At 36.4% G+C, this 22,687-nt stretch overlaps 1 protein-coding gene across 1 annotated transcript in view; it reads left to right on the plus strand.

The window, feature by feature from the left end:
* LOC136841553 (uncharacterized) overlaps positions 1-9,929 on the plus strand; it is a 24,986-nt gene extending 15,057 nt beyond the window's left edge. Inside the window, exon 5 of the mRNA XM_067108531.1 lies at positions 7,442-9,929. Coding sequence (XP_066964632.1) covers positions 7,442-7,730 — 289 coding nt within the window. The 3' untranslated portion in view covers positions 7,731-9,929. The remainder of the gene's footprint in view (positions 1-7,441) is intronic.
* The last annotated feature ends 12,758 nt before the right edge of the window (positions 9,930-22,687 follow it).

Genomic DNA, 22,687 nt, shown 5'->3' on the forward strand with positions numbered 1-22,687 from the left:
CTCTCTCTCTCTCTCTCTCTCTCTCTCCCCCACAGTTTGTTGTCGTATGGTTCTTCTGTAATACACAACGTCGTGTAATCTCTCTCTCTCTCTCTCTCTCTCTCTCTCTCTCTCTCTCTCTCACAGTTTGTTGTCGCATGGTTCTTTCTATAATTACACAACGTCGTGTTCCTCTCTCTCTCTCTCTCTCTCTCTCTCTCTCTCTCTCCCACTCTTCTCTCTCTCTCTCTCTCTCTCTCTCTCTCTCTCTCTCTCTCTCTCTCTCTCTCTCTCCCAGTTTGTTGTCGTATGGTTCTTCTATATTTTACAACATGCGATAGCCTTTCTCTCTCTCTCTCTCTCTCTCTCTCTCTCTCCCCCAGTTTGTTGTCGTATGGTTTCTGTAATTACACAACGTCATTGTTGTTGTCGTATGGTTCTTCTATAATTACACAACGTCGTTTGTTGTCGTAATGGTTCTTCTGTAATTACACAACAATCTCTCTCTCTCTCTCTCTCTCTCTCTCTCTCTCTCTCTCTCTCTCAGTTTGTTGTCGTATGGTTCTTCTATAATTACACAACGTCGTACTCTCTCTCTCTCTCTCTCTCTCTCTCTCTCTCTCTCTCTCTCTCTCTCTCTCTCTCCCCAGTTTGTTGTCGTATGGTTCTTCTATAATTACACAACGTCGTGTACTCTTCTCTCTCTCTCTCTCTCTCTCTCTCTCTCTCTCTCTCTCTCCCAGTTTGTTGTCGTATGGTTTTCTTCTATAATTACACAACGTCGTGCACTCTCTCTCTCTCTCTCTCTCTCTCTCTCTCCTCTCTCTCTCTCTCTCTCTCTCTCTCTCTCTCCCCAGTTTGTTGTCGTATGGTTCTTCTATAATTACACAACGTCGTGTACTCTCTCTCTCTCTCTCTCTCTCTCTCTCTCTCTCTCTCTCTCTCCCCAGTTTGTTGTCGTATGGTTCTTCTATAATTACACAACGTCGTGTACTCTCTCTCTCTCTCTCTCTCTCTCTCTCTCTCTCTCTCTCTCTCTCTCTCTCTCTCTCTCTCCCCAGTTTGTTGTCGTATGGTTCTTCTATAATTACACAACGTCGTGTACTCTCTCTCTCTCTCTCTCTCTCTCTCTCTCTCTCTCCCCAGTTTGTTGTCGTATGGTTCTTCTATAATTACACAACGTCGTGTACTCTCTCTCTCTCTCTCTCTCTCTCTCTCTCTCTCTCTCTCTCTCTCTCTCTCTCTCTCTCTCTCTCTCTCTCTCTCTCCCAGTTTGTTGTCGTATGGTTCTTCTATAATTGTCGTGTACTCTCTCTCTCTCTCTCTCTCTCTCTCTCTCTCTCTCTCTCTCTCTCTCCCCAGTTTGTTGTCGTATGGTTCTTCTATAATTACACAACGTCGTGTACTCTCTCTCTCTCTTTCTCTCTCTCAGTGCGCTGTCGTATGTTTCCTCTATGACTACCTAACATTGTGTAATCTCTCTTTCTCTCTCTCTCTCTACATTTTGCAAGTCGTATGGTTCTATAATTAATTACACAACGTCGTGTACTCTCTCTCTCTCATTGCCCTGTCGTATGCTTCTTCTATGGCTACCCAATATTGTGTACTCTCTCTCTCTCTCTCTCTCTCTCTCTCTCTCTCTCTCTCTCTCTCTCCCTCTCTCTCTCTCTCTCTCAGAGCTGATTTGTGGAGTCAGATCAGCCCAGATTAGGGATCGATCATCAATGCCATTTCTGTCAGTCTCGAGAGAGAGAGAGAGAGAGAAAGATGGCAAGAAAGGTAGCCATAGAATGAAGTATACGACAGAAGAAATGAGAGAGAGAAGAGAGAGAGAGAGAGAGAGAGAGAGAGAGAGAGAGCAGGACGTTGTTTAATTAATTATAGAACCATACGGAAGGGGGAAGAGATTACCTGGAGATTACCAGGATTTGGAAAGGGTGGATGGAAGGGAGAGTCATATCAGGTTGAATTAATGGGACGATGAGGGATTACAGGATTGTGTGTGCTTATTTTCTGAGATTATTGATTTCACTTGATTAAGAGATTAATGAATAATGTGCTACTGTATATTGAGAGATTATTGAATTAGGTTCATTGACTGAAAGATTACTGAATGAAGTCCAGTGACTGAGTGATTACTGAATGAAGTCCACTGGCTGAGAGATTACTGAATGAAGTCCACTGGCTGAGAGATTACTGAATGAAGTCCACTGGCTGAGAGATTACTAAATGAAGTCCAGTGACTGAGAGATTACCGAATGAAGTCCACTGACTGAGAGATTACTGAATGAAGTCCACTGACTGAGAGATTGCTGAATGAAATCCATTCACTGAGATTATTGAATGAAATCCACTAACTGAGAGATTACTAAATGAAGTCCAGTGACGGAGAGATTACAGAATGAAATGCATTAATTGAGAGATTACTGAATAAAGTCCATCTGCTGAGAGATTACTGAGTTACTCTCTTTAACTGAAGGATTTTTTGAGTTTTTCAGTTCAGAGATTAGTGATTCAGGTCGGATAGTTAAGGCATTACTGAAAAACTCCATTGCCTAAAGGATCATTTTAGGAGATAGGAGTAAAATAAAAAGATTAAAGAGGAGCAGATATCAGGAAGAAGGAGAGAAGAGGCCGAGAAAGGAGAAGATATCAAGTGGGCGAAGATGAGGAGAAAGGAGTAGAAGGATGAAACGAGACAAAGGTATAAGGAAATGAGAATGTGAAAAAGGAAAATAAGGACAAATATAAAAATGATAAAAAGAAAATAATCAGCGTTCAGTCTCAAAGGAAAATGAATAAGTTGAAGACCGTATCTTAAGTAACAGTATGCATACACGAGAGAAAAATAATTTTTGAAAAACAACAGACGTGGAAACAACAGCAAATCTAGGCTGAAACGAAGCGAAGGTGACTCATTTTGTAGTTTCGCTCGATTCATTGACCCCAAACCTTGTCGTGGCGTTCGGGGATTTATTATTCTGCCCCACTGCTCGAGCGATGGGAGCCGAACTAGGCTTTTTTCCATCTTATTTTCAGACTAGCTGATGATTCTCGTATGAGAGAGAGAGAGAGAGAGAGAGAGAGAGAGAGAGAGAGAGAGAGAGAGAGAGAGATTTAATTTCAACGAGTGGCTCAGCTGGAAGAGTACATCTCAGCCTATTCGAACAATGGAGACCCTATCTAGTCTTTATTTTTAGATCAGTGGTTCGGTTTTATTTTTTTTTTTGAGAGAGAGAGAAGGAGAGAGAATTAATTTCAACGATTGGTTTAGTTCATCAGGGAGAGAGAGAGAGAGAGAGAGCGAGAGAGAGAGAGAGAGAGAGAGAGAGAGAGAGAGAGCAAGCTACCCGAAGCACAATCTGAAAAGAACGGTTTCTTACGTCATAGTTGACTACGCTTCCAACTAATTTCTGCGAGTTTTAGTACTTCAATGGACATACTATTCTTTTCCCCTTTCCTCTCGAGCTCTCCTGTGAATTTCCATCGGGTCTGAGCAACCTAAGGGGAGTCATTATAGCGGTACCGTTGGCTACAATACAAATAAAAAAAAAAATAAATAAAAACATTTAAACACGCTTATATTGAAATGCGCTAAAAAAGATAAAAAAATCATTTTTTTGAGGCGCACCAGGATTATCTTACAATTAAACATATCTACAAAAATAAAAGCGTGGGCGCCAAACATGGAAGGAAATGCTACAAGAAAGTAAAAAAAATATATATATTTCTTTTCCATGTTTGGCGCCCACCCTTTTATTCTTGTAGACATGATTAATTTTTCACTTTTTACTGCGTTTTGATAAAAACGTTTTTCAAGTGTTTTTTATATTTTTTATTTTATACTTTTTAGTTTTGAAAGAAGTAACCGATGTATGATTGTAACTTAAAAAAAATTGAACGTAATATCCTGTCGAGTCAAAGAAGGCGTGAAAAATCCTTAGAATTATTAACTTATTCTACCGAGTCAAAGAAGGTATGAAAAATCCGAAGATCTTCATACAAATTTTGAGAGGTCGCTGTAGAGTCACTAGAGGTCACTGCTGACCTACTGATCATGTAAGGTTGTATTGTCACCGGGAATGGGTAACTATGCAAAATTTCAAGTCCACCGGACGAAAGGAGCAGGTCGAAAATTGAGTTACAAGATTTGACCCAAACAGACACACGTAGAAGTCAAGTTAAATAAAAGCATGTAAAAGTATCTAGAGAAACGTAAAAAGACGCGGAGGAGAAGACTGAAACTTTGGTTATAGCTCTACTTACGACGGCTGGCGGATTTTCATGGCAGACGGTCAGTGAGAGTCAAGATGCTGCGTCTTGTGAAATTTGTTAGTTTTATTGACTGTCTGTCTCTTTGTTTGTCTTCCTGCTTGTCTGTCATTTTCCCTTAATTACTTTTGAACTGCAACATATGTTTTCTCCCTTCTTAATGCCATATGTTTTATGTTCTTTTGTTACGTAATTGTCTGCTGAAGAACTGTTATAGAAACCTGACGTTTCTGTGTATGTTTGTCTGCCTCTCTCTTCAGAGAGAGAAGAGAGAGAGAGAGAGAGAGAGAGAATGTTAATTCCCGTTGACGTCAACAATCCCGCTTCACATATATTTCTCTCTTTTACTGAACAAGAAGTGAGCTTTCTGAACGCTTACCCGAGCTCACTACACCATCCCCTGGAAATGAAAAAGGTTGGAAAAATGGAAGCTTTCCAGTTGGCTGGGAAGGGAGGCTGGAGTCCCGTTTGCAATATTTGGAAGTACGCTGACGAATTTGGGAGTTTTGTTTTTCGTAACGAGGATGTTATTATTTTTTTGTGTTATTTATTCATCTCTCTCTCTCTCTCTCTCTCTCTCTCTCTCTCTCTCTCTCTCTCTCTCTCTCTCTCTCTTGCGTGCCATGATATCAAGCCCTCATTATGTATTGCATACACATTATACACATAAACATATATATATATATATATATATATATATATATATATATATATATATATATATATATATATATATAATATATATATATATATATACATACAGTATATATAGATATATGTATATATATATATGTGTGTGTTAATGAGTGTATGTATATATATATATATATATATATATATATATATATATATATATATATATATATATATATATATATATATATATATGAATGGAAGCAGTAGATACTGACAATTGATTTTGGGAGTAAAAGGCAGCAGGATGTGTGCAAAAGATTAGTAGGAAACTAGGAGTATCTATGGAAGATTAGGTGGGAATGGATGAAGTGTTTGCTGAACCAATTCTCTTCTACAGAAGTGAAGTGTGTATGCTGAATGCGAGGACATTTTTATATGTTATTTGTTTTTTAAGAAGAATTTAAAGGCCAGAAATGCAGAGATTTGGAAAAGGAATGGTAAATGAATTAGTGTAGGTGACAGGATGGATCAGAATGCCTTGAGATGGTTTGGTCATGTGGAAAGAATGTAGGATACGTTAGTGAAAACGGTATACAACTTCAGGTTTGGGAGGAAGGGAGAGGAAGTCCTAGAGAGGAACGTATAGATGGAACGAAAGAGGCCTTGTGAAAGAGGAGCCTCAATATCCAGGAAGTGAGTGGGCGCATGTATGATAGAGGGGAGTGGTGCAGTTCGCGTCGTAGGGTTTGACATACTACTGCTGTGTAAAACACTTAGTGTTGTGATAGTTTTTGTGTAAGTTGTTCATCTACGATTCAGCAATTTTGTGAAATCAGCAGTGATCATCGCCTTGTTTGTCGTTGTAGCTGCCTCGTTATGGAAAAAGAGCATATATATGCACCCTGCACCATTTTAATCTGAAGGAGGGTGGCTTCAGAATGTATTAACCATGCCAGTTCTCAACAATAACTTTCACGGGGCTTATGTCCCAACGGCGACTGTCATTTCTTGGCGATCACCGTATCGTCCTCCATTATCTCCACATGATCTTGTTATCCTTTGCTAATCTTATTACCAATTTTCCTCCATATCTGTATTTTTTTTCATCTTGTCAATTTTTCTTACGCCATATTTGCCTTGCAAACATTTCATCTCAACAGCTTCAACTTTTTCTCCATTCATTTATAATCGATATCCCCGCTTCACTTCTAAGGGGGAGAGTTGGCTCAACAATATTTTCATACATAACCACCTCGGCTTCCATAGACAATTCAAGACCAGTCTTTTACACAGAACCTTCTACCTTTTATGCTCCACCTACAGTGTGATTCACGTTTTCTCTTATCCCACCATCATGCAGTACTATAATCCTTCTTCTAGATTTACCTGGCCTTGTGCCAACACGAATCAACCACTGCCATTCCTCCGCTATTCATAGCAACATTCTCCTCTTACCGAACACTTTCAGCTGCCTCGCTAGTTACTGCAGTTTCTCTTCACTATCCCCAATCAACAAAATCCTCCTTACCACACTTCATTCACGTTTCACATTTAAGCCTCACGTCTTTTGTACCTAGCATTTGATGTCCTTTTTCTGACTTATAACATCACTGCAAACTCCTCTCTCTCTCTCTCTCTCTCTCTCTCTCTCTCTCTCTCTCTCTCCAGACAATCAAGTTTCGAAAACAGGATAGCTTCAGCTGCATCCACACTTAGAAGCGTCCCGGGGCGGCTCTTGGGAGCGCCTTTGTGAGCAAGTGACGCTGGAAATTTGGATTTTTTTGTTACTGAAGGAAAGGGAAGCCTTCCGAAATGGGTCTCTTTGTGGAGGGATATTCCGCAGCTTCACAGGAGCGTTTTAGTTATATTGGTTTAGCATTGTAGTCTTGTGGGTGTGTTTCATTTTTATTTCCTCTTTGGTCAGATCGTTCTTTATTTGATTCATCCCTTTCGTCATGACTCTATACTGCGTAGAGTTTTATTATTAATTTAAATAGTATCTTTTCCTATAGTTTTTTTTTTTGCCTTTAGAAGGAATACATTTTTGAAAGTTAAACTTCGAAATTTTTCAACGCAGCAGGACAAAGGTTGGGGAACGAACCTCACACTACATCTCTCCAGCGCCCCTTTCCGAAACAAGTAACAAACAGATTTATCCTGTCAGCCCGCACCAGCAACCACTTAATGTTTTGTTTTTAAATAATTATCATAATTTTTAGAGTTGAGCTCTAGTGTGCAAGAGATGATAAAGTTTTCAGACCTCTAAATTTATTCAGCCTTTGATTTAGGTGGAACACGGCGCTCCAAGATCTGTAACGTCATTTCAAAGGCATGACAACCCATTTTTTTCGGGGTTCCTCTGTAGGTCCTTCCCTTTTATCTCTCGGTTCCAGGAAAGGCCGAATGAATAATTAATTTCAATTATCATTCTTTCTCCCTTAATTAATTAATTAAAAGCCGCGTACGTTTGGAGAATCCGTAGCTAACCAGAAAGCCCCGATAGCTGTTCATTTTCATCGCCCATATTTCAAAACGTTCATTCATTCATTTGCAGGATAGCGTCGTCTGACGCCGAATACGCCACCTACCACCTGTGGCGGAACTACTGGAGCGTGGTTGTTCCCGTCCCGTTCTGCGATCTCTGCCGGAGGCTTCACACTGACGTCACCGAAGCTCACATTCCCGACCTGGGTCGCTGGTGGGGGGACGTCAACAACTGCACCACTCGATATCCCGAGAGTCAGTACCCACGGCCCAAGTTCATTGACGCTCATGCTTACCTGAAGAGTCTGGGAGAGGGCCTTTGGAAAGTGGGCAGTGTCCTCGGGTTTTTAGGTCGTTAGTGAATTAGCGCCTAGTGAAACATGCGTACACATGTCTACAGGTGTGAATGCATGCGTGTGTAGTCAACTCAAAAAGGGATCCAGTCATAAAGTGATTTCGCTGTAGGGATAAAATTAATATATTTCACATTTTTATTAGTACGAATTTACACCATTCTGTGGAAAACGCAACTTAAGGTGGAAGTTATAATAATGTTGGAAACATATTTGATCTACAAGTGTTCTATGGCAAGGTCTAGAGAGCCCGCTATTCTCCAGACCTTGTTCTGTGGGATGACGTCTTGGGACCTTTGCCGATTGTTCGCCCTGCATGTGAGGTAGTAAGCATTGCAGATGACTTTTTTTTTTCACGAGGAAAGGGGCAGCCTAATGACTATTTTTTTATCCCTGCAAATTAAGAAAGCAGTTAGAGAGTTCCAAAGTTTGGCAGTAGATGGAAGAAACAGCTGCTGAAGAGTTACTCACTCTCCCTTGATGCAAAATGAATTACTTTTAGTATGAACAGTGATCTGCAGCTGATTAACAAACGTGTAGTCAGTGACAGGAATCTCATTTCTCAGCTTCCATCCCCTTTGAACAAAACTGCTTGAATTGGTGATTTTCTTTTCCACAACAATGCCTTTCAGAAGTTAGTGCGTGCTATTCATGTTCCGTAGCGTGATCCCTCATTTTCTGTTAATGTTAACTAACCCGCACAAAATGCGTCTCCTTCACTTACCCCTTTACTGCAAAAGGCCATAATTCTTCGTTCAAAAGCTGCTCGTGTGCAGAAATTTAATTAATTAGATTTTCCACAAAAGTATTTTACCTGTGCATTTTTATTTTCATTTAAATGTAATTCTCTGAGTTCTGTTTTCTTCTTTTCTTAATAATAGTACTAACCGAATTTGTAGGTGGGCTCAAAACACTACTGATGAGACGAGTCGCAGTTGTATGAAGTTATGAACCTACGACTAATGTTGATGAGTTTACAGAAAAAAAAAATGTTCATCATCGTTTCATCTGCTTAAAGAATGAATTGTGTCGTAACTTTTGTCTTGACATTCCCTCTTGCTAGGGAAACGGCTAAGTGCTGAAAAACATAATATAAAAAGCTAATTATTTGACACACTTTGAGACAGGAGTTTCGAAAGGAGACTTTATTAACTGCTGCAAGATGCCATTTCTGGAAATGACTTAATCAGACATCACTGATTAAGGAGAAGTAATTTCCGAACCATATCCGATTAGCCCTCAGAAACCTTTCCTGTTTTTTATCCACTCCCGTTTTCTCCTTTAGCTCTCTCATATTTCTTTTTATTTTAAAGCCTTTTCTACTCAACAAATCCTTGTTATCCTTCCTCATGCCTATATTTATTATTATTATTATTAATATCATTTTTATTTTGGTGAAACATGCAGTTGAAATCATGACGGTGTTGGTAATTGCACATTCAACGTATATAAACTGTCTAGAGCCCTAGACTCACTTTTTATGAGACTATGAAATATTTATAAGTAATTTTTTATTTTCAGTTTTATTTTCAATCATTTATGAAGGCGAGATCCCCCAGGCAGAGAATTCTTTGTTCCTAGCACAATATTCCATGTGTCATTTTAGGCCTATATGAGCTATGACGGTTTGACGCGCACCAGAAAAGGTAGAACATTTTATTTCCCATTCGGAACTATGAAACGATAGTTATGGTGTTGACGACAGTAGGGTAAGTTGAAGGAGTATTTGTGCGGTAACAAAGATGAATGAAGACTAATAGTGCTGCGGTTTCAGGGCCCCATGATGGTGGGGTCATACCCCAACCTGAGGTATAACAAAAAACCACTTATATTATATTGTTGTACTATGTCTCCACATTAAGAAATGGTATGATGTAGTTATAAAAATGTGTTTTGTGTAGCTTTTTTTAATGGTTTTCATATTATGTATACTCATCAACACTAATGCACAATGCAGTTCGCAATCACATTTTGTTTTATGCACTTAAATTTTAGCTAAACATTTAAAAAATGCATTATAATCTTGCTACACATTCATTTTAAAAAATAGAACATTTTATAAAGCTTTCAAAACAGGAAAATGGTTTATTATTGAAGTATAATAACTTTAAGTAGCAAAAAACACTATTTTGTTCAAGCTTCACAACATATGCCTTAAGCATAAGGGAATTACAATATACCTTATACATTAAATAGTAAAATCAATAACAGTTAATCATTTAAATCAATATATATATATATATATATATATATATATATATATATATATATATATATACACACACACACACACATATATATATATATATATATATATATATGTGTGTGTCATAATACAATTGAAATAACAGCAGTATGTAATTGGACATCAATAGTAGTTATCAGTTGAATCATCGTCAGTATCTGAGTCCTCAGTAACTGTGTTCTGACATTCGTAACCCCGGCATGCACGAAAGTCAGTGCATCTGAGATTGGTTTTCGGGCACTGACATTGGCCTGCTGATGTGCAGTCAGTATCTTTACAGTAGAGATGTGTAATGTCACGAACCTCTGTTGGAGCAAGTTCCTTCAGACACATAACTGGCTGCAAACCATGGTCCTCTGACCTCATCCAACCATTTTCGCTTGGATCCCAGAGAACTGGATTGGGTACGTGGTTCTGTTTCGTCAGGGCTACCTGATGTCTTGCTCTCTTCACATGCTGAGAAAATGCATCTTCAGTAGAAGCTGAGCAGCTGGTCTGTTATTAGTTCATGCCATTACATAGCGGAGCTTGTCTAGTGATTCGCATGCAAGCTTCTGTTTCCCATATAACAAGAACACAAACTGTCTTGCAACAGCCATATCAACCATTTCATTACCAGATGATCCAAAATCATTCAGTAGTTTTGGCTTGTTAGACAGATTGTTGAATACTGTTGTCTTCAATTCTGAAGAAGCTGCTGAGTGAGTCGCATCCTGTCAAGGCATGTGCAGCTATGGCTGGTACAGAATCATCTCCCAGTTTTGTGCCAATGGTACTAACAGGTATATATCTATGTCTGTCTCTTACCTTGGTGGTATGCCCTGCATACATATAGACAGACAGCCAGCATGCCCAACTTTGCTCATAGTACAACCAAAAAGAACCAAGACATCAGTGTCATCACAGTGTACTACAATCTGACTGACCTCTTCTCTCCAGTAAAGACCAGTGAATCTGTATAAAGTGTTGGCACAGTCTATCCTTGAGTTTCCAGGAATAGACGTATTTGTGACCAGCAAAGCTGGAAAGATGTTCCATATGCACATTTTAACCCTGAGTGTGTGCTTTCTCCTCTGCAAGAGGGTTCTGCATATCACTGACGACTGCCTCAAATGCTTGATCATGAGCATACTGATCTTCAGATGGACATTTCTTTTTAGCAGCTTCAATGTTTCGTGAAGAGATGTAGGCAGCTTAACATTTCCTGTGGTCTTGGCATCATAGGCAAACAGATCTGTGTAAGCTGTCATGCGCATTGCTATTACATCATCTTTTCTTTCTTTGGCAGCATTTAGAACAGCCTGTCTTGTACTCTGTCCTGTACCAGTAGATATCTGAGTAAGTTTCTCGCCCCCTCTGTAGACAGTCTTATTTGACAGGAGGATGTCTCTCTTCTCTTCATTCTGTTGCCATGAAGATTGCTATTATCATCTTGTTGTTCTGAGGGCTGACTTGTTTCAGCTCCTAGTGCATACGACAGGTCTTATGAAAGATTACTGCAAGATTGCCATTGAGAATGTCGTCTTTTAAAGGCTGCAATCGATGATAAACTTCATCTTGCCTTATAACAGCAGCATCATATATGGCTTGTAATCCATCTTTTGTTGGTTTTCTTGTGACAGTTTTATAATCACTGCTAGTTGGTTGTCTGGTACATAGCAAGCACTAATTGTTATACACCGTCCGTTTTTTCTTTGCAGGTAGTTCTTCCATGTTTTATCCTGGAATTATTTGAGAAAAAATGTCAATACCCACACAAGTGTTGAAAAGGATATATTTATAATTGTGTGCAAAGTTTGTATTTGTAATAACAAATAAACTAAATAGAAAAATATTAAAAGGGTACATACCATTTAGTGATCTAATTAGATGAATTACAGTAATTAAGTCTTTTAAGTCCATTGTATGGGCATGTTACCTCAAAAGGTCCATGCCAAAAATGAAGGAGCAACATAGTATGCGGGCCCATCTGTGAAATTGTGGTAACTAGGGCTAGACACTGATCTTACCAAATTAGTGCTGGTCAGAACAAGGGCAGTAATGTTACTAGTGTATACTGTGCAGACTTGGGGTCATCCAGTCTAATTTAGTCCCTAACATGTTTTCTTATGAGGAATAATGCTTTATATAATATATAAACTAATAGTTAAACTTATTGACTCACTTACATAAACAAATTGCTATGCATATCCTATGACCTTAAAATTATAACATCATCTGGGAGGTACCATCCAGCCTCATAGTATGAGTGTATCTAGGTCATTTTGACCTATGATAGTAATTTGTATATATATACAGTATATATTATATATTAATATTTATACTTATATGTACATGTAAATAAGTAGAATGTTACCTGCCATTAGTAAATATATTTAAAACCCTACTCTTACATAATGCTCCACTACAATGGACGCCTATCACCATGCACCTAACAGGGGAGTAGGGGTGCTCTGGAAACAGGCCAAAAAATATAGTATGTAACACTTTTGTTATACCACAGGTTTGGGTTACTCCTTTTTAAGTCCTCTTTTTCATTGCTTGCCGCAGCACTATAAGGACAGGGCATTTGTATGGAAAGAAAAAGGAACATTTGCATATCAAGAAAGATGAACTTGACAAAGAAATGTCTGTATATCAAGAAAGATGAACTTAACAGAAAGAAATATTTGTATCAGAAGAAAGAAGGACAGAGATAGAGAATATGCCATATGGTTGCCAGGCTGCATTTTTCTGACGTGTTTCCATGCTCTTATATGTTAATTTGTTTTAAATTGCTTTTCTCGATTCGTTATTGACAGATGCATTTGCTGTATTTCGAAGCGTCTCCTTTGAATAAAAGGCTTTTTATTTCGACTGTCAAAAACATTTCACTGCTTAGGTCTAGGTCAACAGAGGCGCAAAGGAATTTAACAGCATCAGAACCTCTTCAGGTGAGCCCGTCACTGGACCACGCTGAATATTACTGTTTGGTTTCATTCATTAATGCTTCATAATACCGGGACAGTGAGAAATGAAAGATCTGAGAAACATTTTGACAGCGATAACGCTTTGTGGTAGAATTGTCGGACAGCCTTGTTGGGAACTGGTCATTTCAAAACATAACAGTTGTTTCCGAATGTAAACACGCTGGCGAAATCTGCTTTGACTGAGTCGTCTTCGTGTTCTGCAGTATTCGGAACAGTTTCATTTGTGACCATGTGTTTGCCGTCCACTGTCCGATTTCGTGCGCCGTAACTAGCTTGAATTATTCATGTTAAAACGTGATCTCGGTTGATTAACTATTCGAAGTCCCAGAAAGAAACTTAGAAGTGGGCTTCTTTAAATTTTGTAATTTTATATAAAACGTGAGACCAGTTAATCGATATAGAGCGATTCTGTCTGATACGGACTAGTCTTAAAACCGTTCCTGTGTGTCATATAATTTAGCTTCCAAATTTTGTATGGTCTTTGCCCACGGCTGAATGGATTTGAAAGTGTTCGTAAAAAGGAAACTTTAGAATAAATCAAGTCTTGAACCATTGTGCTGAAGTCTGTGATATATGTAGTCATTCCCAGAACATGTGTTTAAGTCTCTATTAGCCTGTCAGTTTCAGTCTTGTAAGCCGCCAATCGTACTGTGCCTCTGTGTAGCCTACGTGTTCCCAGACATTCAAAATTCAAAACGTATGTTAAATTCACTTAAATGTCCCATGAAATAATAAACATTTGGCTATACAAATCTCGAATATAAGGTTTAGTACCTGAAACGTGTAACAAAGTCTTCCTAATTATCCAAGTCTCTCTAACGCCTAATTCTTTCCATACGGGCTTAAAGTCTTGCAATTGTAAGTCTAAATCTTTACAGCATGTCAAATGCTTTGAAGACTTTTGTATCTAAAACTTTTTCTTAATGCTTTATGATGCGCTTGGAGTCGTTGTGACGGTGTTGCAGAGACTTAGGCCTAAATAAATCGTATGACCGTTTTTGTTTACCACAAGATGCTATTAAAAGATAGTAGTAGTGTACGGATTATCCAGCCAAAAATCAACAAAACGTCAACGCCAAAATATGGACGAATTAGAAAGGACCAGACTACAGAAGGCGAAGGATTAGGCTTATGTTGGTAGGTACTGGCTGATATTCTTTGTTTGTCTGTTCGTAGTCATTAATAGGATGGTAATCCTGTCAGTAGGATTTTTTCTGTCATTTGTAGTTTAAGAAATCAAATTGATTACTAGGCTCAACGAAGCATGTAGGAGCAGTTTACATTTCCTGTCGTATCTTTGTCTGTCTTCGCGATTTATTGTGTTTACTTAACATCTGGAGAACGGTTCATCCAACTTTGATGAGGTGGGAATATCAATTAGGTTGTTCTCTCTGGATGAGCAATCTTTTGATGGCATAGCAATAGTTTGCGATTTGTAGCCACGGAAATCGTATAGCATTAATCATACATATATTAAAACTTGATAAACTTTTGAATTATTAGAGGATACTTCTTAACAGATAGTTGAAGATTTGCTAATGTCTTTGGTATTTTCCAGTTTTGTAGTAACGAGTTTGCTAAGAAAGTCTTTGCCCTCCATTTTATACTGTACTTAACGAGTACCTAAATCTATACAGCAAATTCATATTAGTATTAACTGGACATGCCAGACCCACACACATATACAAATGTTTATAAATATATGCATATATTATAGGTATATTTATACATATACTATATATATATATATATATATATATATATATATATATATATATTTTTTTTTTTTTTTTTTTTTTTCATGATGTTACCTTGCAATGTGTGTATCATCCCATAGTTTTGATATATGTACACTTCTCTGTATCATGTATTATGTGTAATGATAATAATTATTGAAGTATCGTATGTAGTGTAGTGTCAGACCTCAAAAGAGTTAGTGATTTAGACAACTGAACAGCTTAATTTAGAATTAATAATATCTTTACTGATAATAGCGTAGTAGCGGGATAGAGAGATTCAACTTTTAGACCAGATGTGCCATCTGTCATCAGTTCAGATAAGAGAGCGCGTTGTTTTGGGTTACGCGATGATAGGTCGGGATAACAATAGTTGATCCGTTCTGAAAACCAGCTTGGGTTTTTCGCCTTGTTTTAATTCACGTGCTGACAGGTCGGGAATAACAATCAAGTCGTGTTGAGGTTTTTGTACAAGCTTTGTCTTATACGAGAAGAAGACAAATTTTTTCTTAATGTTACATGCATGGCTCTGGTCATGTATGCCCTTTTGAGAGTAAGAAGCACAAGGCAATTGCGTCATGTTTAAGACTGCTCTGCTCTGATCATGTATTGTCCTGATTGCATACAAAACATTTTGCTGGAAGACACATCACCTCCCTTCTAGAACTTTTGTGTCTCGTACCCAAAATGCCTTAATGACGTCATATGATTGTTTTAATTTCATACTGGAATCCAAAATTTGCTCATTCTTATTTGAGAGACCATTAGCTCTCTCTCTCTCTCTCTTCAAAAGAGAGTAATTTTAATGTAAAATATTTGTGGTCACTAGTATTTTAAACTTGGCTTTTGAGATCTGAGTGTAGAGAAAGTGTAAAAAATTGGTGTTAAAGGCACCAGACAAAAAAGTGTGTTTTGCGAGTCAAAGCAGCTGCAATAGATTTTACAGAGGTTTTCCCAAGCTTGTGTAAGGTAAAGTGAATTTTACTTATTATTACCATGGTACAGTATAACAAGGTATGTTATGGGAAATTTTTGCCTAAGTGAAATTATTATTGATAAATATTTTGTGTATTTTTGTGTGTTCATGTGTTTGCAATCTCTTGATTTGTTTCAAATTTTATATTTTGGTGATTTAACATTTATTTACTTAGCATTTTAAATATTTCTTGGTGATTTAACATTGCATACTTGATTTAATTTTCATTTATTAAGGTTTTCTTTACAAATCTTGAGGAATTCTTAATAGTTTAATTTTGTTTGATTAATTTAATTTCTTGGTAAATTAAAGTTTTTTATTTTTGTTTAATAATTAATTCAAGAATTAATTCAATTTTGTGTTGTTTTCAAGTAATAGTGAATTTATCAGATTGTGAATTCTAATAATAAATTTTGAATTTAAATTAAAATTTTCAAAAACAGTGTTTCATTTATTGACCACCAGTGAATATGATTATTTTGTGTGTGCATAAGGCAAAGTGATAAACATGTTTTGTTCCTGATGCCCTTTGACTCTAGTATATTTCTTGTTTAATTGTTGATACCTCACACTAGTCTTGATAAACTTAATTTGATTTTTCAAGTGATTAATGAGCTTTTTAAGGGATCACTGTTACCTTTGGAGTACTCAGTCGCAATTCTTTTGTTATGAGAGTTCAGCTGAAGTGAGGTAAATTTTTAAATTTTGTGATTAGTTGTGTAATAACCAGGTACTTGGTACGTTTCAGACAATATATATATATATATATATATATATATATATATATATATATATATATATATAATATATATAAGAACACACAACATACACATATATATAGGATATAATATATATATATATATATATATATATATATATATATATATATATTATATATATATATATATATATATATATATATATATATATATATATTATATATATATATATATATTTGTGTGTATATATAATAAATAAATAAATGAATGAGCGAATGGAAAATCACACCTCTTCGTTCATCGTCGTATTATGTAATTGACATCTTCATCTAATTGTAAATTTTTGAAGGACCCTCTGTCGACCCTCAATTATGCTATGACCTCCCAGAATGACTTCCCGTTGTAGGTCATAACCGGTCGAGAAAGAGCTTCGTTATATTTTGTATGAACTCGTCTTCGGTTCCCATAGTAAATTAATGTTTGTTGTTACTGATGTTGTGACGCCAGTTTTAGTCACGATAAGTCAAACATTAGATAAACTATATAAAGAATAAAGAATATAAAATCATAATGAGAAGTGTCTTGTGTATAATAATTCATGCATATACAGTAGTTAAGTAGTTACACGTGACAGGAACGTCGTCTGGTACATTGAATAGACGCTATTTACAGAAGCTCTCTCACCCCCACCTCTCTCTCTCTCTCTCTCTCTCTCTCTCTCTCTCTCTCTCTCTCTCTCAAGTGGTCCCATCCTCATTCTCGATGCAACAGTCAACCACCACTCAAAATGGCTTCCATTTTTATAAGTGATGTCACGTGGACACTTGCCAGGAAGGATATTATCATGGGGTAAGTAAATACACGAAATAGAATTGAATAGAACTAAGTGCTCTTCAAAATATGAGAGATAGATGAATGGATATAGATAGATAGATACAGAAATAGAGCCGTATGTTTTTTTTTTTATTTTAGTCTGTACTAGTGTACCGTTACTGTCAATAATGACGGTTGTGAGAGAGGGTTAGACTTGGACGTATACCGTTAAAAATGACGGGATTGTAAGAGAGAGTCGACCCCATCTTAGGGACGTTACGTACCGTTCGGAATCACGGAATATATTTTCATTCTGGAGACTTTTAGATAGAGCCTAGAGTTGAGAGGGGCTGGGCATGGGCTGGATGATGGTACATCTAATAGTGGGGTTTAAAACTCGTTGACTATTAGTTATACTCTGAATTAATAAATGGAATGCATCGCATTTCGTAGCACAGAAATCTCTCTCTCTCTCTCTCTCTCTCTCTCTCTCTCTCTCTCTCTCTCTCTCTCTCTCTCACATTGGCCATTGATGTTCATCGTTGCCCTTTGCCACTAGTACCAGGCTTCTTAGGCTTGTTGCAAGTGTCTAATGATTGAGTCCACTCCAACCCCCAATCTCCTCGTATCAGTCCCCCATTCTACCACCCCAACCACCTGAAGAAAGATTAAAAAAAACTGTATCCATTTTTGTAATATTCCCCGGTATGTATAAGGTATAAGATAAATAATTAATAAATAAATAAATAATATGAATCCCTCCACTGAAAATGCAACCACCAGTTTGCGTCAGGGAGCTCGGTTCTGTTGAAGTCTATTGTGTACTTTGTAAATTATGTGTACCAAAGGTGGATGGTCTACGCTTCAATGACGCTGCTCATTCGTTCGTGTGTGAGTGTGTGCGGAGGCCATTAATGTAAAGGGCCTTCCTCCCAGTAGAATTTTCTGTGTAGCTCGGCAGAGGTTCTGTGGACATAACGGAGAAGCGCATATGACATATTATGAATTAATTTGATTGTTTACTAAGGTCTTGAATCTCTCTTTGTGTCTCTCATTTGTACACACATACACATATATAATATACATGTATATATAAATATATATATAATGTATATATGTATAAATGTACAAAAATTATATATCTATATATTTCTGGCGTAGCCTTCTCTTCATTTTCCCTAAGTGCTAATGAACATGTGGCTTCCACAATCCGCTGGCAATACTTCAAGTACCTCCAGAACCTTTTCTAGTCTTCAAGGGGGGATAAACAATTGCGACAATACTACTATATTTATTCATTCTTAGGCCGATAGCTGTTTAAACCACCGATCCATGGTCATCTGCATGCATGGTTATTCTGGAGTTATAATGAAGCACCATTGTAATATATAGCGGAGGACAGCCAAACATTATCGAAAAACAAGAAACGAAAATGAAACTTTAAACATTTAAAAATCTAATACAAACTTCGTAGTTCGGAAAAAATGATTGACAAACTTCTCAGGCCGGGATGTCTCTCCATGAACAACCCGGCTCTTAAAAGTCTTTTGCCACCTGTGTACAGCACAAACCACATAGAGTTTTCCACACCTCCTCAGAATTTATATCTGCAAAAGTAATCTGTTCCCAGACTCTCTTGGTCCTCCAAAGGCGACATATATTTCCCGTCACAAGTTCAGCCTCCAGTGCCCAACGTACTCAAACTGGGAGACTTTCCATCCTCAACGTGTTCATACTGGGAGACTTTCCACGGTCCTCCAAAGTCAGAATTACAAATTACGATGGTCAGGCTGTCTCCCAAAGGCGGGTGTACTTTGCAGCAACCCCTTTCATTCCTTTTACTGTACTTCCATTCATATTCTTTCTTCTGGCTTATTTTTGCACCCTCTTCTAACAATTGTTTCATAGCGCAGATGCGAGGTTTTTTTTTTTCTGTTACACCTTTGAATCCTATTACTCTCATTTTCCCTTTCAGCGCTGAATGATCTCATAGGTCCCAACGCCTGGCCTTCGGCCTAAATTGTATACCCCATTCCATCCGGGCTGTATTGGGTATTTCGTATGTTTATTGTGGTTTTTTATCCTAGAAATGAATAAATGTAGCAATATGGTAGAAGTTCTGTTTACCTTTCCACGATGAATGAAGAAAGCGCTGGAAATTTCTGAAATTTTGCCAGTAGATTGTAAAAGCAAAACATGTATACACACTATATATATATTATATATGTATTATATGCATATATATATATATATATATATATATATATATATATATATATTTGTGTATATATTTTATGTATTATACTTATATATGTATATATATATATATATATATATATATATATATATATATATATATATATATATATATAATATATATATATAATCTCCTGATAATATAATGCTTCGTTCATGGCAGGGCTGATTAACATCAAACGAGATTAACATAGCTAACGCTTTTGATGTTTACAGTTAAATGCGCACACGGCACCACCCATTCAGTTCACTGTTGGCTTCTATAGTACCTTAATCAGCTAGAATATATATGTATTTAGCAATGACTTCAGTTCTATAACAACTGACTGTGTAACAGATTTCAGCAATACAGTCGCATTTGAATAATTAAACTGAAGTGGTTTTTTAATTATAGTACGTAAATTTTGATATTATTATTATTATTATTATTATTATTATTATTATTATTATTATTATTATTATTATTATTATTACAATAATCGAAAATAAAGTACGAAATTCATTAGTTTTGAATTTAATAGGTCAATTTTATTTATTATTATTATTATTATTAACTGCTTGCAGTACAATAATGTGAAATAAATTACGAAATTCATTATTTTGAATTTAATAGGTCAATTTTATAATTATTATTATTATTAACTGCTTTCAGTATAGTAATCGAAAACAAATTACGAAATTCATTAGTTTTGAATTTGATAGGTCAATTTTATTATTATTATTATTATTATTATTATTATTATTATTATTATTATTATTATTATTATTATTATTATTATTATTATTATTATTATTATTATTATTATTAACTGCTTGCAGTACAATAATCTGAAATAAATTACGAAATTCATTAGTTTAGAATTTAATAGGTCAATTTTTATTATTATTATTATTATTATTATTATTATTATTATTATTATTATTATTATTTGCCAAGGGAAAGCATAAGGGGATAAGATCCCAAGAATGAGACCCGAAAAAGAAAGATATTCCTAAGAATATGTAGAATGATTCGCTTTAGACAAAATATAAAGATAATATTGAACCGGAAATCGTGGCACTCAGGACCGAAAGTGAGGTATTTTGAAGTGGTTAGGGTCTTTGATAAACGAGAACAATACAAATTAACAACAGCAGAGGTAGGGAATAATTTTTTCACCTCTCACGGTGAGGTAATTAGTGACAGACTGCGTTCGAGAAAAATAATGTTCGTTCTCTCTCTCTCTCTCTCTCTCTCTCTCTCTCTCTCTCTCTCTCTCTCTCTCTCTCTTCATACCCAATGTAAACCAAAATGTGGAAATAAAGGCATTATTATTATTATTATTATTATTATTATTATTATTATTATTATTATTATTATTATTATTAAGTATGTTGTTCAGTAGTTACATGGTTTCCGTGCATGTTTTCATTTTAAATTGGATGTTTATATCACGTGCGTAATTAGCTCATGTTTGTTTTCTTATGGTTTAATTGGATGTTTATGTTGTTGCTTACACAGTGTGTGTGTGTGCGTTTGTGCGTAAATTTCAATTCCATTCGCGTATGGTTATATGGTCGTATTTGTATGGAAAGTTTTTTTTTTTTTTGAGACTATAACAGGATTTGCCGTTACTATAATTTTGATTCTGTTTTTTTTTTTTTTTTACTAATTTTTCATATCTTTTGGTTAATTTTCTCAGTTTTTTCTTTAACTTATAAAATATATTAGTGAATCCCATCGGCTCAGTTTATTTTTATTTAGCATCGTGGAATCTTTTTTGTTAATTTTCCCCCTATATTTTGTTTATAACGTACTCCGAAACATAGAAGTAAATAGAACTTGTTTAATAGTCATTCACTTTATTGCAAAGGTATGCTATATAAGAAAAATAATTTGTTAGTATATGATTGCGCTATTCGTGATGTAACTTGAACTACTACCGCTGCCATGTCAGGCCTTCTTGTAACCCACTGCTGCTGACACCAGACTTTTAAGATTGCAAATAAAAGTAATAGTTCGTCCTTATACAGTTGTGACTCCAGAAAAATCCCAGTAATTAATCAATTATGCTTTTACAAGACAGTGGCATTAGCCCTGCGATTATTTTCTAAATCCTAGCCTGGACTTCTTTGAGAGGGTAACAGCGCCGTCAGTGCACCTTGCGTGATGCACTGTAGGCATTACTTGAAGCAAGGACTTGAAGTTCTTTGCAGCGTCCATTAGGTCCCTAGCTGCAACCCCTTTCATTCATTTTACTGTACTTCCATTCATATTTACTTTCTTCCATCTTACTTTCCACCCTCTCCTAACTGTTGCTTTATAGAGCCTTGTTTTTTTTTTCTGTGTTTCCCGGTCAACGCTGAATGACGTCATAGGTCCCAGCGCTTGGGCCTGGCCTAAATTTTATATTCCATTCCATTCCTAATCCTTTATAGAAAACTATCGAACGCGTATGAAGCAACTTGGAACATCGTACCGATGAAGGAATAAATTCTCGTTCCCTAAACCAGATCTTTTACGTATCGTTAGATCATCATTATGAATGGATGAAAAAAGAAAGATTAGAATCTGGGCTTTACCGTGCGTAAATGTGAAAAGAAACCTCTCTTTTCATTCAACTGAGAAAAGTGTTAAAAGCCTCTATTGACTTTTAATATCTTCGAGTTGCACGCGGTTAAATGCATCGTACAAAAAAAAAAAAAAAAGAGGCCCTTTTCGGGCTCCGAAAAAAGTGGCCGTAGATGAAAACTCTTGAGTTTTCCTTTGACGGTCTTTTGGGGATGATTACGATGCGGAAATGGTAAGGATATTCTATTTTACAGTGAAATTAGTCTACAGAGAGAAAGAGAGAGAGAGGATGAGGAATGCTTCTTGTTAGCTATGCGTATTAGTTTCACTTTCACTTTGTTCACTTTGGTTTTATGTACATTCCTCCACGGGGATGATTCCCTCACTGGCGGGCCCTTGTACATTTTCAAAATAAGGTGCTTATTATATTTTATAATTGTCTTTTAGTGTTTTCTCGTCAGTATCGTAGTTCCTGCAGAATAGGAGAGTCTTTAGTTCTTTTTTAAATCTGCTTTCTTCTTGTATGCTCTTCAGTTCAGGCGGTATTTTGTTGTATAGTCTTGGTGCGCAGTGTACAAATGTTCTCTCGCCTGACTTATAACTTGTTCTGGGTTTAAATAGCCTATGCGCCTTGCTTCACTTGCATGTTATTGTGTTTTTCGTGTTTAACGAAAAAATATCGCTACATTTGTGACTTG

The sequence above is a fragment of the Macrobrachium rosenbergii genome, chromosome 9 (assembly GCF_040412425.1).
Source record: "Macrobrachium rosenbergii isolate ZJJX-2024 chromosome 9, ASM4041242v1, whole genome shotgun sequence".
In the NCBI taxonomy this organism is placed as follows: domain Eukaryota; kingdom Metazoa; phylum Arthropoda; class Malacostraca; order Decapoda; family Palaemonidae; genus Macrobrachium; species Macrobrachium rosenbergii.